The sequence below is a fragment of the Pleurodeles waltl genome, chromosome 12 (genome assembly GCF_031143425.1).
Source record: "Pleurodeles waltl isolate 20211129_DDA chromosome 12, aPleWal1.hap1.20221129, whole genome shotgun sequence".
Lineage (NCBI taxonomy): Eukaryota > Metazoa > Chordata > Amphibia > Caudata > Salamandridae > Pleurodeles > Pleurodeles waltl.
This window is the reverse complement of record NC_090451.1, coordinates 37,683,950-37,702,738: the sequence shown is the minus strand read 5'-3', so window position 1 is coordinate 37,702,738 and position 18,789 is coordinate 37,683,950. Positions and strand designations below refer to the sequence as shown.

At 47.1% G+C, this 18,789-nt stretch overlaps 1 protein-coding gene across 1 annotated transcript in view; it reads right to left on the bottom strand.

Moving 5' to 3' along the window:
* Positions 1-18,789, bottom strand: part of SUGP1 (SURP and G-patch domain containing 1) — a 303,889-nt gene that overhangs the window by 78,088 nt on the left and 207,012 nt on the right. Inside the window, exons 6-7 of the mRNA XM_069216188.1 lie at positions 18,501-18,601; positions 11,558-11,681 (exon numbers count right to left, since the gene is read on the bottom strand). Of these exons, the coding sequence (XP_069072289.1) occupies positions 11,558-11,681; positions 18,501-18,601 (225 nt within the window). The remainder of the gene's footprint in view (positions 1-11,557; positions 11,682-18,500; positions 18,602-18,789) is intronic.

Here is an 18,789-nt window from a genome sequence, read left to right as displayed (position 1 = left end):
TGGCTGGATTTGTCTCTGAGTGTGTGTACCTCATTTATTGTCTATGTGTATGTACAACAAATGCTTAACACTACTCCTTGGATAAGCCTACTGCTCGACCACACTACCACAAAATAGAGCATTAGTATTATCTCTTTTTGCCACTATCTTACCTCTAAGGGGAACCCTTGGACTCTGTGCATGCTATTCCTTACTTTGAAATAGCACATACAGAGCCAACTTCCTACAATGAGCGATGGAAGCGGTGGTGAACTGTCACTTCTTTTGCTGGTTAGACTACATAAAAAGGAGAGCCCTCGTATATTTCTCCTGCTGGGAAGTGCAATGTGAAATTGCGAGCTGTAACTTTTGCTAGCCAATTGGGAAGAATGTGGTAACCTAATATAATTGTCATAACCAAATCAAATTACTAGGAATTGCCATATTAGAAGCTTTCCTTGTGTACAGAGACAGACTATTTTCAATTTCTCTAGTCTCTTCAAATGTGTGGTTGTGCAACAATTCCTAAAAAAACAAACAAAAAAACAAAAAAACATTTCAAACCCATTTAGTAGCAATGTCGTACACACATCTCCAGGCGGCAAAATACTTTTTTTAATAGTGTAGGTCTAACATAGGTTGTACACCCAATTAAGATTCTATTGCTTTACATATTAAGATATCTGATCACCATCTAATCCTCTCTAAGGCTCAATAGAGGAAAATCAAGCCTAATTTGCCAAATAAAAGACATAAATTCACTTATTATTTAACAGAACGTTAGGGGATATTCAGTAGCCTTTTGTAAAAAAGTAAATTCTCCCTGTGACTCAGTAGTACGTGGAATCCCCCATAAGGAGTGCTGGGGTGGGAATGTCCCCTGCGTGGTGTCAATGACAATCCCCTGCCGGGAGTGCCCGACTGAATGTCTAATGTTCATGGTTTTTTATTTTGGCCCTGGGCTGGTAATAATCTGCGTTGTGTGCAAAGGCTCATGCCTGTCCCCAGACATGTGTAAGGCTCCGGACCTCTTTTGTGGCCTGGAGCGAAGCAGTCCTGCATTTACTGACAGAGGCCTACTCTCCTGGTTGGGGGTTTACCATCTAGAGAGGCGGTGGCAGCGTAACACGTTTTGCAAATCTGTAGCTGTGAGAAGAACTTTCTGAATGTGTAACTGGCCTCCTCGTGTGTGTAAAGTTTTGCTTCTATTCACTGACCCAGATTCTAATGCTAACATGCTAAGTTTATGTTAGGAGTGTGCATGGGCTGTAAGGTAAATGCATTATGTTTACAAGTGAAACCAAGTAAGGGAAGCCTGTGGTTCCCAAACTGGAAGCCCCAGGTCTGTTCCTGTGCACAGAATAGAAGTGTTTTATTTTGTTTTTCTTTTTTTTATCCAGGCAGTGAAAGTGTACTGCGGACAATTCCTGAAGCTGAGGTGAGGACAGAGGAGAAAAGGCTACTTTTAAAATTAGAATAGGCCCTTTGTTACGAGTGGCTTCTGAGTAATCTTTCTGTATCACTGCCTTCTGGTAGACGAGGGCTGAAATAGACTGGGTGAAGCTCTGGACTGAAGCATCTGCTGTTAAGGTGAAAGAGACCCCTATAAAGGAAACCAGCCTTTTTATCTTGCCTGACCACTGCTCAGTGCTGCTGTTGATAATGAGGTGCAGAAAGCTCAGAGCTCTTTGCGCCTCTGTGGTCAGTGCTCCAGACTGGAGACAACCCTGTTGCGAAGAGCATCACTCTACACAAAGTTTGTGTTTGGAGAACAGCTTAGGGAGGACCCTTGAAAGAAGTACCACTTCAAACTGCTGCAGAAAGTAAAATCAATCAATCAATCAGGATTATAAAGCATGGCTAATCACCCAACAGGGTATCCAGGTGCTTGCAGGTCCCGGAGGCTTATTCGAACAGCCAGGTCTTGAGGGTCATTCGGAGTTCCGGAAGTGAGGTGATGGTCCAGGGGTGTACGGTGAGGCTGTTCCAGATTTTTGCTGCAATCCTCCACTTCTGCTTCGCTAGATGCGGGGAGTACGGACAAGTGAAAGGGAGGCAAAGCATAGTCTTCAGCGCTTGGTGGAAGTTCAGGCGGTGGTTGATGTACGCAGGTCCTTGGTTGTGTAGAGCCTTGTGTGGGTGGGTCAGCAGCTTGAATCAGCATCTCTTCTCTACAGGGAGCCAGCGGAGTGTGAAGTGGGTTCATCGAGAAGGACGAGGATGAGTCTGGCTGCTGCATTCTGTATGGTCTGAAGTCTCTGTGGGAGGTGTGCTGTTGGTGATGAGGGCCTGTGCCACAGTGCGTCTCATGTGTAGAGGTAGCCACTTGATCTTACGTAGCATGCGCAAAGTGAGTAAGCAGGCATAGGAGACTGCAGGGATCTGTGATTTCATGGTGAGCTTGTTGTCTATGATGATTCCGAGGTTTCTGGTGTGGTCAGAGGGTGTGGGTCCTAGGTCCGATGGCCACCAAGAGTCATTCCCTGTGTTGCTGCTGTTGCCAAAGATCAGTATTTCTGTCTTGTGTGTGTTCTGCTGCAGGCAGTTCTTCATCCAATCAGCGACGTTTGTCATGCATCTGTGAAAGCTGGCTCAGATGGTGGAGGGGCTGTAGGTAAGTGAGAGGATGTTTTGGGCGTTGTAGGAAGCTGGCCTGGTGTGTGGTGGGTACCCAAGGTACTTACACCATATACCAGGTCCAGGTATCCCCTCTTAGTGAAGTGTAAGCAGTGTTTAGAAGCCAGGCTCTCTAAAGGTAGCTGTGGATGAGCAGCCAAGTCTAGGAGATATGCAAAAACGCTGTAGTCACACAGCACTTACGCACATGGAAGAAAACACTCCGTTATACAAAAATAAAGGTACTTTATTTTTGGAGCACAACACCACAAAATTCTAGAAGGGAACCCTCCAATAGGAGCTAAGTAATACACTAATTATAAACACTAGTAATCAGAAATAGGCATAAAAAGGTTAGAAAACAGTGCAAATACTAACAACCAATATTGATCCTAGGGGGAGCACAAACCATATACTAACAAAATGGAATGTGAACACAGGACCCCTACATAGGTAAGTGGAATTTGTAGAGGGGAGCTGGGAGTACTAGAAAAACAAAGAGATAAGTAACAGTATCCCCCAGTGACCAGGAAAGGAGGAGTAAATCACTGGATTTTCCCTAAACCAACCAAAAGGAGAGAAAGAAAAAAAAAAAAAAAAACTATACACCCACACAAGACTGCAAGAAACCAGCAGTGGATTCCTGAAGAAGACCTGAGGGGAGAGGGAGCAAGTCTAAACGTCACAGTGGAGTCCAGGAGGAGTAGGAGCTACTAAGAGAGTTACTTGCAGGAGCTGGTCGATGGTGAAAAAGAACAGGTCAGCACTGCAGCTCTGGAGCCAGAGAACAGTTCCTGCTGGAGTGAAGATTGCAGATGGGTGTCGGTGCAGGAATTCCACCTACAAGCTTTGGCAAAGACAAACCCATGGTTAGTGGAAAAGCGGTGCTGCCAGGGGCCCAGCAAGGGCCAGGAGGGGGGAGTCACAGGGGATCCTCAGCATCATTGAGAGTCCACAGGAGCAGAGGCAGCACCTGCAGGAGTCCCAAAGGACTGGGGCACAGAAGTTGCAGGAGGAGCCCACGCAGCACTACAGAAAAGGATCCCACTCCGCAGGAGACCCACTGTAGGAAGTTGGCTCTGTATGTGCTATTTCAAAGTAAGGAATAGCATGCACAGAGTCCAAGGGTTCCCCTTAGAGGTAAAATAGTGGTAAAAAGAGATAATACTAATGCTCTATTTTGTGGTAGTGTGGTCGAGCAGTAGGCTTATCCAAGGAGTAGTGTTAAGCATTTGTTGTACATTCACATAGACAATAAATGAGGTACACACACTCAGAGACAAATCCAGCCAATAGGTTTTTATATAGAAAAATATCTTTTCTTAGTTTATTTTAGGAACCACAGGTTCAAATTCTACATGTAATATCTCAATCGAAAGGTATTGCAGGTAAGTACTTTAGGAACTTCAAATCATCAAAATTGCATGTATACTTTTCAAGTTATTCGCAAATAGCTGTTTTAAAAGTGGACACAGTGCAATTTTCACAGTTCCTAGGGGAGGTAAGTATTTGTTAGGTTAACCAGGTAAGTAAGACACTTACAGGGCTTAGTTCTTGGTCCAAGGTAGCCCACTGTTGGGGGTTCAGAGCAACCCCAAAGTCACCACACCAGCAGCTCAGGGCCGGTCAGGTGCAGAGTTCAAAGTGGTGCCCAAAACACATAGGCTACAATGGAGAGAAGGGGGTGCCCCGGTTCCGGTCTGCTTGCAGGTAAGTACCCGCGTTTTCGGAGGGCAGACCAGGGGGGTTTTGTAGGGCACCGGGGGGGACACAAGTCCACACAGAAATTTCACCCTCAGCAGCGCGGGGGCGGCCGGGTGCAGTGTAGGAACAGGCGTCGGGTTCGCAATGTTAGTCTATGAGAGATCTCGGGATCTCTTCAGCGCTGCAGGCAGGCAAGGGGGGGATTCCTCGGGGAAACCTCCACTTGGGCAAGGGAGAGGGACTCCTGGGGGTCACTTCTCCAGTGAAAGTCCGGTCCTTCAGGTCCTGGGGGCTGCGGGTGCAGGGTCTCTCCCAGGCGTCGGGACTTTAGGTTCAAAGAGTCGCGGTCAGGGGAAGCCTCGGGATTCCCTCTGCAGGCGGCGCTGTGGGGGCTCAGGGGGGACAGGTTTTGGTACTCACAGTATCAGAGTAGTCCTGGGGTCCCTCCTGAGGTGTCGGTTCTCCACCAGCCGAGTCGGGGTCGCCGGGTGCAGTGTTGCAAGTCTCACGCTTCTTGCGGGGAGCTTGCAGGGTTCTTTAAAGCTGCTGGAAACAAAGTTGCAGCTTTTCTTGGAGCAGGTCCGCTGTCCTCGGGAGTTTCTTGTCTTTTCGAAGCAGGGGCAGTCCTCAGAGGATGTCGAGGTCGCTGGTCCCTTTGGAAGGCGTCGCTGGAGCAGGATCTTTGGAAGGCAGGAGACAGGCCGGTGAGTTTCTGGAGCCAAGGCAGTTGTCGTCTTCTGGTCTTCCGCTGCAGGGGTTTTCAGCTAGGCAGTCCTTCTTCTTGTAGTTGCAGGAATCTAATTTTCTAGGGTTCAGGGCAGCCCTTAAATACTAAATTTAAGGGCGTGTTTAGGTCTGGGGGGTTAGTAGCCAATGGCTACTAGCCCTGAGGGTGGGTACACCCTCTTTGTGCCTCCTCCCAAGGGGAGGGGGTCACAATCCTAACCCTATTGGGGGAATCCTCCATCTGCAAGATGGAGGATTTCTAAAAGTCAGAGTCACCTCAGCTCAGGACACCTTAGGGGCTGTCCTGACTGGCCAGTGACTCCTCCTTGTTGCTTTCTTTGTTCCCTCCAGCCTTGCCGCCAAAAGTGGGGGCCGTGGCCGGAGGGGGCGGGCAACTCCACTAAGCTGGAGTGCCCTGCTGGGCTGTGACAAAGGGGTGAGCCTTTGAGGCTCACCGCCAGGTGTTACAGCTCCTGCCTGGGGGAGGTGTTAGCATCTCCACCCAGTGCAGGCTTTGTTACTGGCCTCAGAGTGACAAAGGCACTCTCCCCATGGGGCCAGCAACATGTCTCTGGTGTGGCAGGCTGCTGGAACTAGTCAGCCTACACAGACAGTCGGTTAAGTTTCAGGGGGCACCTCTAAGGTGCCCTCTGTGGTGTATTTTACAATAAACTGTACACTGGCATCAGTGTGCATTTATTGTGCTGAGAAGTTTGATACCAAACTTCCCAGCTTTCAGTGTAGCCATTATGGTGCTGTGGAGTTCGTGTTTGACAGACTCCCAGACCATATACTCTTATGGCTACCCTGCACTTACAATGTCTAAGGTTTTGTTTAGACACTGTAGGGGTACCATGCTCATGCCCTGGTACCCTCACCTATGGTATAGTGCACCCTGCCTTAGGGCTGTAAGGCCTGCTAGAGGGGTGTCTTACCTATACTGCATAGGCAGTGAGAGGCTGGCATGGCACCCTGAGGGGAGTGCCATGTCGACTTACTCGTTTTGTCCTCACTAGCACACACAAGCTGGCAAGCAGTGTGTCTGTGCTGAGTGAGAGGTCTCCAGGGTGGCATAAGACATGCTGCAGCCCTTAGAGACCTTCCTTGGCATCAGGGCCCTTGGTACTAGAAGTACCAGTTACAAGGGACTTATCTGGATGCCAGGGTCTGCCAATTGTGGATACAAAAGTACAGGTTAGGGAAAGAACACTGGTGCTGGGGCGTGGTTAGCAGGCCTCAGCACACTTTCAATTGTAAACATAGCATCAGCAAAGGCAAAAAGTCAGGGGGCAACCATGCCAAGGAGGCATTTCCTTACACCCACGGAGAGGGCTGTGTGTTGCAGGAAGGAGTGATGGGGACTGGAGCTACATATCGCCTGAAGATCCCTTGGAGGAGATGCAAACAAGCCTTGGCAGCTGCAAGACACAGTGCAGGGGGGTACTGTACTGCGTGGGAAGGCAAAGGCTTACCTCCAACAAAGTTGGAAAGCTGGTAGAGAGGACCAAGGGGGCTAATCTGGACCGCCACCCATAAGGCAGGATCCAGGCACTCAAGATGAAGGGAAACGCAGCTAGTTGTCGTTGCAGCAGGTGCCTGCGGATGCAGGGGAGTGACTCCTTCACTCCAAGGGAGATGCCTTCTTCTTCTTGTGCAGGCTGAAGAGTTACTGTCTTCTGAGGATGCACAGCTGGGGAAACATTGCAAAGCTGGCAGGAGCAGTGGAAACAAAGTTGCAGAAGAGTCTTCTTCGTTGATTGTAGCACTGTCGGTTCCTGGAGGGTCCAGTCGCGGTTCCAGTGGCCAGAAGTCGAAGTGGATGTTGCAGAGGAATCCTGCAGGAGTCTTGCAAGCCGAATCAGAGGACCCACCCAAGAGAGAGACTTTAAATAGCCCTGAAAGAGGGACTGGTCACCAAGCCAGGTAAGCATCTATCAGGAGGGGGCTCTGACTTCACCTGCCTGGCCACTCAGATGCTCCCAGAGTTCCCTGCCACCCTTGGAAACAAGATTGCAGAATCCAGGAACACTCTGGAGGAGCTCTGAGCACCGCTTCCGGATTGTGATGGACAGGGGAGTGGTTACTCCCTTTCCATTGTCCAGTTTCACACCAGAGCAGGGACTGGGGGTCCCTGAATCAGAGGGGACTTGAAATATGCACGGAGAGCACCAAATGTGCCCTTTAAAGCAAAGCCAGTGGCTTGGAGATGCTACCCCTACCAAGCCAGTCACACCTATTTCCAAGGGGAGAGGGAGTTACCTTCCCTCTCCCAAAAGAAATCCTTTGTTCTGCCTTCCTGAGCTTGATCGGATCAAGCAGCAGGAGGGCAGAAATCTGTTTGAGGGGCGGCAGCAGATTGGGCTTCCCAAAAAACCTTGTAGGACTGGTGTTAGCAATGATGGGGGTTCTCTAAGGAGCCCCCAAGGTGCATGGAATCATACTTCCAATACTTGCAACAGTATTGGGGTATGTAGGAAGTTGGCTCTGTATGCACTATTTCAAAGTAAGGAATAGTATGCACAGACTCCAAGGGTTCTCCTTAGAGGTAAGATAGTGGTAAAAAGAGAATACTAATGCTCGATTTTGTGGTAGTGTGGTCGAGCAGTAGGCTTATCAAAGGAGTAGTGTTAAGCATTTGTTGTACATACACACAGGCAATAAATGAGGAACACACACTCAGAGACAATTCCAGGCCAATAGGTTTTTGTATAGAAAAATATATTTTCTTAGTTTATTTTAAGAACCACAGGTTCAAATTCTACATGTAATATCTCATTTGAAAGGTATTGCAGGTAAGTACTTTAGGAACTTTGAATAATCACAATAGCATATATACTTTTTACATAAAACACATATAGCTATTTTAAAAGTGGACACTTAGTGCAATTTTCAACAGTTCCTGGGGGAGGTAAGTTATTGTTAGTTCTTGCAGGTAAGTAAACCACCTACGGGGTTCAAATTGGGGTCCAAGGTAGCCCACCGTTGGGAGTTCAGAGCAACCCCAAAGTCACCACACCAGCAGCTCAGGGCCGGTCAGGTGCAGAGGTCAAAGAGGTGCCCAAAACACATAGGCTTCAATGGAGAAGGGGGTGCCCCGGTTCCGGTCTGCCAGCAGGTAAGTACCCGTGTCTTCGGAGGGCAGACCAGGGGGGTTTTGTAGGGCACCGGGGGGGGGGGGGGGAGGGAACAAGTCCACACAAAAAGTACACCCTCAGCAGCGCGGGGCGGCCGGGTGCAGTGTGTAAACAAGCGTCGGGTTTGTAATAAGAATCAATGGGAGACCAAGGGGTCTCTTCAGCGTTGCAGGCAGGCAAGGGGGGGGGGGGGGGGGGGGCTCCTCGGGGTAGCCACCACCTGGGCAAAGGAGAGGGCCTCCTGGGGTCACTCCTGCACTGGAGTTCCGATCCTTCATGTCCTGGGGGCTGCGGGTGCAGGGTCTTTTCCAGGCGTCGGGATTTCCTCTGCAGGCGTCGCTGTGGGGGCTCAGGGGGGACAACTTTGGTTACTCACAGTCTTGGAGTCGCCTGGGGGTCCTCCCTATAGCGTTGTTTCTCCACCAGTCGAGTCGGGGTCGCCGGGTGCAGTGTTGCAAGTCTCACGCTTCTTGCGGGGATTGCAGGGGTCTTTAAATCTGCTCCTCTGGAAACAAAGTTGCAGTCTTTGTTGAACAGGGCCGCTGTTCTCTTGAGTTTCTTGGTCTTTTGGAAGCAGGGCAGTCCTCTGAGGATTCAGAGGTCGCTGGTCCTGGGGAATGCGTCGCTGGAGCAGTTTTCTTCCGAAGGGGGGAGACAGGCCGGTAGTGCTGGGGCCAAAGCAGTTGGTGTCTCTGTCTTCTCTGCAGGGGTTTTTCAGCTCAGCAGTCCTCTTCTTCGTAAGTTGCAGGAATCTAAATTCTTAGGTTCAGGGAAGCCCTTAAGTACTAAATTTAAGGGCGTGTTTAGGTCTGGGGAGTTAGTAGCCAATGGCTACTAGCCCTGAGGGTGGGTACACCCTCTTTGTGCCTCCTCCCAAGGGGAGGGGGTCACATTCCTATCCCTATTGGGGGAATCCTCCATCTGCAAGATGGAGGATTTCTAAAAGTTAGAGTCACTTCAGCTCAGGACACCTTAGGGGCTGTCCTGACTGGCCAGTGACTCCTCCTTGTTATTCTCATTATTTCCTCCGGCCTTGCCGCCAAAAGTGGGGCCGTGACCGGAGGGGGCAGGCAACTCCACAAGCTGGAGTGCCCTGTGGTGCTGGAACAAAGGGGGTGAGCCTTTGAGGCTCACCGCCAGGTGTTACAGCTCCTGCCTGGGGGAGGTGATAGCATCTCCACCCAGTGCAGGCTTTGTTACTGGTCACAGAGTGACAAAGGCACTCTCCCCATGTGGCCAGCAACATGTCTCGAGTGTGGCAGGCTGCTAAAACCAGTCAGCCTACACGGGTAGTTGGTTAAGGTTTCAGGGGGCACCTCTAAGGTGCCCTCTGGGGTGTATTTTACAATAAAATGTAAACTGGCATCAGTGTGCATTTATTGTGCTGAGAAGTTTGATGTTTGACAAACTCCCAGACCATATACTCTTATGGCTACCCTGCACTTACAATGTGTAAGGTTTTGCTTAGACACTGTAGGGGCACAGTGCTCATGCACTGGTGCCCTCACCTATGGTATAGTGCACCTTGCCTTAGGGCTGTAAGGCCTACTAGAGGGGTGACTTATCTATACTGCATAGGCAGTGTGGGGTTGGCATGGCACCCTGAGGGGAGTGCCATGTCGACTTACTCGTTTTGTCCTCACCAGCACACACAAGCTGGCAAGCAGTGTCTGTGCTGAGTGAGGGGTCCCCAGGGTGGCATAAGACATGCTGCAGCCCTTAGAGACCTTCCCTGGCATCAAGGCCCTTGGTACCAGGGGTACTAGTTACAAGGGACTTACCTGGATGCCAGGGTGTGCCAATTGTGTGAACAAAAGTACAGGTTAGGGAAAAAACACTGGTGCTGGGGCCAGGTTAGCAGGCCTCAGCACACTTTCAATTCAAAACATAGCATCAGCAAAGGCAAAAATTCAGGGGGTAACCATGCCAAGGAGGCATTTCCTTACAGGGTATGATACCGACATGTTTGATACCAAACATGCCCAGGTTTGGAGTTACCATTATATAGCTGGACATAGGCATTGACCTATGTCCAGTACATGCCTAAAACAGGCGTCCCCGCACTCACCAAGTCAAGGAAAATGGATCTGGAGTTTGTGGGGCCACCTCTGCTCGTGCAGGGGTGCCCTAACACACAGGTACTTGCACCCTGCCCTCTGGGCTAGGAGGGCCTAACATAGGGGTGACTTACAGTGACCTGTAGTAAAAACGGGTGCATGCCTTGAATACCGAGCTGCAACATTTTGTTTTTCCTGAGACTACCACCCACATTATGATAAAGGCATGAGGAGTTACCAAAACCCTGAATGCTTGAGGCTAAATTGCCAAAGTATTTGATTTTATAAATACATGTGGTAGTACTTTGCGATAAAGTAATCATACGCACTATATCACTATGACCCCTCGCAATCAGAACTCCTCTGTCGACAGAGGATCATGGTCTCATGATGGCATGATCAAGGACTCAAAGCTTTCACACTAATCACAAATCAACGAAGTGACAAGGAAAACACTCACATTATAAGTTGATAATTTACCTAGACATTTCAGTCTGGATACAGATATCTTTGGCCCCGGTGATACCTCACTTATGTAATGCAAATTACTACACTGAACTCCCCCAAAAACTAATCAGCAGCGGCAAAGAATCCAGAAAGCAGCAGCCAGACAATTCTTTACAACAAGTCCTAAACACGCAGGACTATATTACTCCAGCTCACATAGCTCTTTGCTAGTTACCAGTGTAAAACAAAGCCCATTCTATATTGATCAAGTCACAGCACATAATCAAACCTCTTACAATCCAAACTCAGGTCATAAAATCAAAGGAGGAACTTAAAGCACAATGACTCCATGTCCGATAATTCCCCTTATCAAAAAATGTGCTTAGGTCGAAGCCACTTCTCAGAGGACATTTACAGGCTCTGGAATACCTTCCCCAAAAAATAAAGGCCATCAACAACCATTGAGAGGTACGCAGAGGAATAAAGGCCTGGCTTTCCATAAACTCTGTATCCACCTGACTCATCACACAATCGAAGACAGGTTTGTAAATGCCACTTGTGAGGCTATGCTGACACTACGCTGTTTACACACATAAGTGCAAGCCATGCACGTATACTCATGTGCCAAGTTTGGAGCACACGCTCGAGGTCCAAAGCAAACCATCAAATATCAACACAAATGGTGGTGACTACTACACACCCTTCTCCCATTCTTCACTGGTGATGGTGTAATCACTTACAGGACCGCTCTAGAAAGCTACGTGGGGCATCAACAAGGAGGTATGAAAACTGAAGAAATACTACAGTAGAACACTGCAGAGTTAACAGAAGTGGACAATGAAACAAATGTGTGAGAAGCTCTGACCCTCCGACAGACACTTAACCACCCATTACCTTAGTGCTGGGTTGTTCAGGTTCTTCTTCTTAGCGATGGCCTCAGCACCCGGGCCTTCTTCGGAAATGAGCTTGGCCAGCTTCTCCGCAACGATCATGGCCACATCATCCTCTACGATTGAAACTTTAAGCAGGCAGTCAGTACGGAGCTCAACTCAAACACCATACAGTCACAAGCCTACATCTACGAGCCCAAGTATGAAGCAAGGGCAGGAAGAGAGGGAAGGAATTTTAATGTTTCGGTCCTGCAAATCCATGAACAAGCAAAGCAATCGTCATAAAAAACATACATTCACAGACCTCGAGGGCTGGCCACAGAAAGTAAAATTCATAATTTGATAAAAATATCAACTGGCAACAAGAGCACATTCCTACCTAGCTGTCTGGTGCACCCTTGTGACAGAACCCTTTTAGCACTAGACACCTTTTAGGAAAAACAACCTAGACCATGTTCCACCCAAAACAAGAAAAATCTTTGATTAGGACAATGGGCGAGCACAGCAGTAATGACTAACCATGGGACATTCCCATTTAAAGTTATTAGTAAGCGAACTATTTTCATTACACACATGTACACCCCCCCAAAACATTTATATTAAAACTACTGCCCCCCCATACAAATTTCCAACCTGTAGGTGTATTATTCACTAATTACTAGAAGAATAAAATGCATGTCACAGGAACGTGCATCTATTAACATCCATTTGACATGTTTACTGTATAATGTGACTTCAAGGCATTTATGGGGGTTGGATGCATTTAAAGCAGTTCAAAACTGCCAGAAGAAGGGATATTTGCGAACTGTTTCAAGGTTCCAAAGCTTTATCAAGTTAACACATCATAAAATTAAAGCCTGCAGAATAACATGAAAAAGAAATCCACAAAAGTATTAAAAAAAATATATTAGAGCTAGTCTTGTGATGTGTACTGGTTTTGCTTGCCACAGAAAGAAAGTTGTTCACTAGTTATTGTTAGATGGCGCTCACTGCTCAGGAACATCTCAGACTAAATAGCTATGCAAAAAACTAGCTACAACCAGAGGAAGTGAACAACCTGAGAAATGAAAATGTCACTTACCCAGTGTACATCTGTTCGTGGCATTAGTCGCTGCAGATTCACATGTTTGGCACAGTCCGCTGCCTGGTGTTGGGCTCGGAGTATTACAAGTTGTTTTTCTTCGAAGAAGTCTTTTTTGGTCACGGGACCGAAGGACTCCTCCCTCTTCGGCTCCATTGCGCATGGGCGTCGACTCCATCTTAGATTGTTTTCCCCGCAGAGGGTGAGGATGGAGTTGTTTGGTATAAATAGTGCCCATGCAATGGAGTGAATATGTATGTACGTTAAGAGTTTATAATAATTATTTACAAATGTACAGATGTTTAAGATTTATGATCTACTTCTAAACGGCTACAGGCTTCCCGGGGAGGTGGGAGGGTACATGTGAATCTGCAGCGACTAATGCCACGAACAGATGTACACTGGGTAAGTGACATTTTCAGTTCGATGGCATATGTTGCTGCAGATACACATGTTTGGCATAGACTATAAAGCAGTTACCTCCCCTAAAAGCGGTGGTTTAGCCTGTAGGAGTTGAAGTAGTTTGGAATAATGTTCTTAGTACAGCTTGGCCCACTGTAGCTTGTTGTGCATTTAGTACGTCTACACAGTAGTGTTTAGTAAACGTATGAGGCGTAGACCAGGTTGCAGCCTTACATATTTCGCTCATAGGAATGTTTCCTAGAAAGGCCATTGTAGCACCTTTCTTTCTGGTTGAGTGTGCCTTTGGTGTAATAGGCAATTCTCTTTTGGCTTTAAGATAGCATGTTTGAATACATCTGACTATCCATCTAGCAATGCCTTGTTTAGAGATTGGATTTCCTATGTGTGGTTTTTGAAAAGCTATGAACAGTTGTTTTGTTTTCCTGATTAGCTTTGTTATGTCAATGTAATACATTAGTGCTCTTTTGATGTCTAATGTATGTAGTGCCCTTTCAGCCACAGAATTTGGTTGTGGGAAGAACACTGGCAATTCTACTGTTTGATTTAAATGGAATGGTGAGATTACCTTTGGCAGAAATTTTGGATTTGTTCTTAGAACTATTTTATTGTTGTGTATTTGAATAAATGGTTCTTGTATGGCAAATGCCTGTATTTCACTTACTCTTCTGAGGGATGTGATTGCAATGAGAAATGCGACCTTCTAGGTTAGATATTGCATTTCACAGGAATGCATGGGTTCGAAAGGTGGACCCATGAGTCTTGTTAAGACGATGTTAAGATTCCATGAAGGAACTGGTGGTGTTCTTGGTGGTATAATTCTTTTTAGCCCTTCCATGAATGCTTTAATAACTGGTATTCTAAATAGAGACGATGAATGAGTAGTTTGTAGGTAAGCAGATACTGCTGCGAGGTGTATTTTTATAGATGAAAAAGCGAGATTTGCTTTTTGCAAATGTAGTAAGTATCCTACTATGTCTTTAGTAGAGGCATGTAATGGTTGTATTTGATTGGCATGGCAGTAGTAAACAAATCTTTTCCACTTAGATGCATAGCAGTGTCTAGTGGAAGGTTTTCTAGCTTGTTTTATGACCTCCATGCATTCTTGTGTGAGGTCTAAGTGTCCGAATTCTAGGATTTCAGGAGCCAAATTGCCAGATTCAATGATGCTGGGTTTGGATGCCTGATCTGTTGTTTGTGTTGTGTTAACAGATCTGGCCTGTTGGGTAGTTTGACATGCGGTACTAGTGAAAGGTCTAGTAGAGTTGTATACCAAGGTTGTCTTGCCCATGTGGGTGCTATCAGTATGAGTTTGAGTTGGTTTTGACTCAACTTGTTTACTAGATATGGAAGGAGAGGGAGAGGGGGAAAAGCGTACGCAAATATCCCTGACCAACTCATCCATAGAGCATTGCCTTGTGATTTGCGGTGTGGGTACCTGGATGCGAAGTTTTGGCATTTTGAGTTTTCTTTTGTTGCGAACAAATCTATCTGGGGTGTTCCCCAAATTTGAAAGTACTTGTTCAGAACTTGGGGGTGAATTTCCCATTCGTGGACTTGTTGGTGGTCTCGCGAAAGGTTGTCTGCTAGTTGGTTTTGTATTCCTGGAATAAATTGTGCTATTAGGCGAATGTTGTTGTGAATCGCCCACTGCCAAATTTTTTGTGTTAGGAGGCACAATTGTGTTGAGTGTGTTCCTCCTTGTTTGTTTAAATAATACATTGTTGTCATGTTGTCTGTTTTGACAAGAATGTATTTGTGTGTTATTATGGGTTGGAAGGCTTTTAACGCTAGAAATACTGCTAACAGTTCTAGGTAATTGATATGAAATTTTGTTTCGTGTATATCCCATTGTCCTTGAATGCTGTGGTGATTGAGGTGTGCTCCCCACCCTGTCATGGAAGCATCTGTTGTTATAACGTATTGAGGCACTGGGTCCTGAAATGTCCGCCCTTTGTTTACATATTTGCTGTTCCACCATAGAAGCGAGAGGTATGTTTGGCGGTCTACCAACACCAGATCTTGAAGTTGACCCTGTGCCTGTGACCATTGTGATGCTAGACACTGTTGTAAGGGTCGCATGTGTAGTCTTGCGTTTGGGACAATGGCTATGCATGATGACATCATGCCTAGAAGTTTTAGCACAAATTTTGCTTGTATCTTTTGGTTTGGAAACATAGCACTTATTACCTTGTGGAATGCCTGCACTCTTTGTGGACTTGGAGTGGCAATTCCTTTTGATGTGTTGATGGTTGCTCCTAGATATTGTTGTGTCTGACACGGTTCTAGGTGTGATTTTGTATAGTTGATGGAAAACCCCAGTTTGTGAAGGGTTTGTATGACAAATGTGGTGTCGTTTGCGCATTTTTTTACTGTGTTGGTCTTGATTAGCCAATCGTCTAGGTAAGGGAACACATGTATCTGTTGTCTCCTGATGTGTGCTGCTACTACTGCTAGACATTTTGTGAACACTCTTGGTGCAGTTGTTATTCCGAATGGCAACACCTTGAATTGGTAATGTATTCCTTTGAATACGAACCGTAGGTACTTTCTGTGAGAAGGGTGTATTGGTATATGAAAGTACGCATCCTTTAGGTCTAATGTGGTCATGTAATCTTGCTGTTTGAGCAGTGGAATGATGTCTTGTAGTGTGACCATGTGAAAATGGTCCGATATGATGTAGGTATTTAGTGTCCTGAGATCTAATATTGGTCTTAATGTTTTGTCTTTTTTTGGAATTAGAAAGTACAGGGAGTAAACTCCTGTGTTTTTTTGTTGTACCGGTACTAACTCTATTGCATCCTTTTGCAGTAGTGCTTGAACTTCTAGTCCTAAAAGTTCTAAATGTTGTGGTGACATTTTGCGTGTTTTGGGAGGGATGTTTGGTGGGAAGTTGTGGAATTCTATGCAATAGCCATGTTGGATTATTGCTAATACCCAATTGTCTGTTGTAATCTGTTGCCAAGATTGGTAGAATTGGCTTAGTCTTCCCCCCACTGGTGTTGAGTGAAGGGGTTGCGTGACTTGAAAGTCACTGTTTAGGTGGAGGTGTTTTTGGAGTTTGGAATCTTCCCCTACTCCTTGGGAATTGACCCCCCCTATATCCCCTGAAACCTCCCCTTTGGAAGGAACCCTGATATGGTGTGGTTCTTGTTTGTTGGCTGGTGGTGTCTGTGGGTTGGCCACGAAACCCCCCTCTAAATGGAGTTTTTCTGAAAGAGCCTCTGCTCTGCGGGGAGTAGAGTGCGCCCATGGCCTTGGCCGTATCTGTGTCCTTTTTAAGTTTTTCAATGGCTGTATCCACTTCAGGGCCAAAAAGTTGTTTTTCGTTGAAGGGCATATTAAGGACAGCCTGCTGGATTTCAGGTTTGAAGCCTGAAGTGCGGAGCCAAGCGTGTCTCCTTATGGTGACAGCAGTGTTGACTGTTCTCGCTGCAGTATCGGCTGCGTCCAGTGAAGAGCGGATTTGATTGTTTGAGATCGTTTGTCCCTCTTCAACTATTTGCTGCGCCCTTTTTTGGTATTCTTGGGGAAGATGGTCTACGAGAAGTTGCATCTCATCCCAGTGAGCGCGATCATATCTGCGCTTGAGAATTTGCGATGCGCCACTGGTTGGCTGCCTGTGATGCTACTCTTTTTCCTGCCGCATCAAATTTTCTGCTTTCTTTGTCCGGAGGTGGGGCGTCACCAGATGTATGGGAATTTGCTCTTTTGCGAGCTGCCCCTACTACTACGGAGTCAGGTGGTAACTGCGAAGTAATAAACACTGGATCTGTGGGTGATGGTTTGTATTTTTTATCCACCCTTGGGGTGATGGCTCTTGATTTTACGGGCTCTTCAAAAATTTGTTTTGCGTGCCGTAACATCCCCGGTAGCATTGGGAGACATTGATATTGGCTATGTGTAGCCGAGAGGGTGTTAAATAAAAAATCATCCTCTATAGGATCTGAATGCAGTTGGACATTGTGGAATTCTGCAGCCCTAGCCACCAGTTGTGAGTATGAGGTACTGTCCTCTGGCGGTGACGGCTTTGTGGGGTATGAATCTGGATCATTGTCCGGCACTGGGGTGTCGTATAGGTCCCAAGCGTCTTGATCCTGATCATCTTGACTTATGGTAGTTTGCGCTGGTGAGTGCATTTGTGGCGGTGTTTGCGCCGGCGATGCCTGTTGTAGTGGAGAGGGCGGAGGCGTGACTTTTTTGACCACTTTGGCTTGTGGTTGTGCGTCATCCTTGAGGAGACTGATCCTTCTTTTCCTCATTATTGGGGGAAGGGTTGATATCTTCCCTGTGTCTTGCTGGATGTACAGTCTCTTTTGTGTGTAGTCTGATTCTACACTTTGGAGCTCTTGTCCAAATCTGTGCATCTGGCCACTTATTCCTTGTTCCTCTGAGTAGGATGAAGGTGTGGTATTTTTCGGCGCCGAGAGAGAATCTTTTTTCGGTTTCGGCACCGACAGAATTTTTGTTCCTTTCGGCATGGATTCTCGGTGCCGATGTTTTTCGGTGCCGGTATCTTGTTTTTGTCTCTCGGAGCCGCTTTCTCGGCTCCGAGGTTGCTCCATGGCGGTCCCTCGACCGGAGTCGGGTGTCTTCGCTATGGGCGTGCCCTTTTTCGGCGCCTTCGACGGGTCGCCTGTTTTATGGGTCGAGCCATGGCCTGTTGGCAGTGGCGTCCCCTGGGCTTTCGTTTTGTCGATGGTTTTACTTTTCGACGTCTTACTCACAGTTTGTTGCTGTTGTTCGACGTCGGAGTCTCCGGATTCTGATTCCGGAACCGAGAATGTTTCCTCTTCGTCGTCGAAACGTTGTTTTGTCGGCGTGGACGCCATTTGTAGACGCCTGGCTCTTCAGTCCCGGAGTGTTTTTCTGGACCGGAAGGCTCGACAGGCCTCACAGGTATCCTCCTTGTGCTCGGGGGACAAGCACAAGTTACAGACCAAGTGCTGATCTGTATAAGGATACTTACTGTGACATTTTGGGCAGAAACGGAACGGGGTCCGTTCCATCGGCTTCGATGTCGCACGCGGTCGGGCCGACCAGGCCCCGATGGGGGATCGAAACTACCCCAAAGTCTTCCGATGATCGGTGTCGAAGTACCTAACTATCCCGATACCGAACGGAACAATACAGACGCTTTCTTCCGAGATTCTGACTAACTTTCCGAACCGAAACACGGAGCGAAAAGGAATACGTCCGAACCCGACAGCGGAAAAAAACAATCTAAGATGGAGTCGACGCCCATGCGCAATGGAGCCGAAGAGGGAGGAGTCCTTCGGTCCCGTGACCAAAAAAGACTTCTTCGAAGAAAAACAACTTGTAATACTCCGAGCCCAACACCAGGCAGCGGACTGTGCCAAACATGTGTATCTGCAGCAACATATGCCATCGAACCATAAGTTATGGTTTTAAAGGAAAAGCAGCTCCTGATTTCTGGGGTTGTTACCTTTCCGATTGGGCTCATCCACCTCTTCCTTGCTTTTTCGGATCTCTGCCGTTCGCTTTCTGTAAAATAGGAATTCTTTGCTGTTCCTGTCACGTAAAAACCTGAAAAACAAATGATTTTGGTTTCATTCTTAAAGATTAAATTGAAACTTCTAGGACATGCACATATAAATAGCAACCTCTACCAGAAACAGGAGTAGCCTGTCCCACTGCTCGTACTATCAGAAAAGCTCTTCACACAGACAAGATGGGGATAAGGTATCTGCCAACCAACTTACAGCATCTTCTTA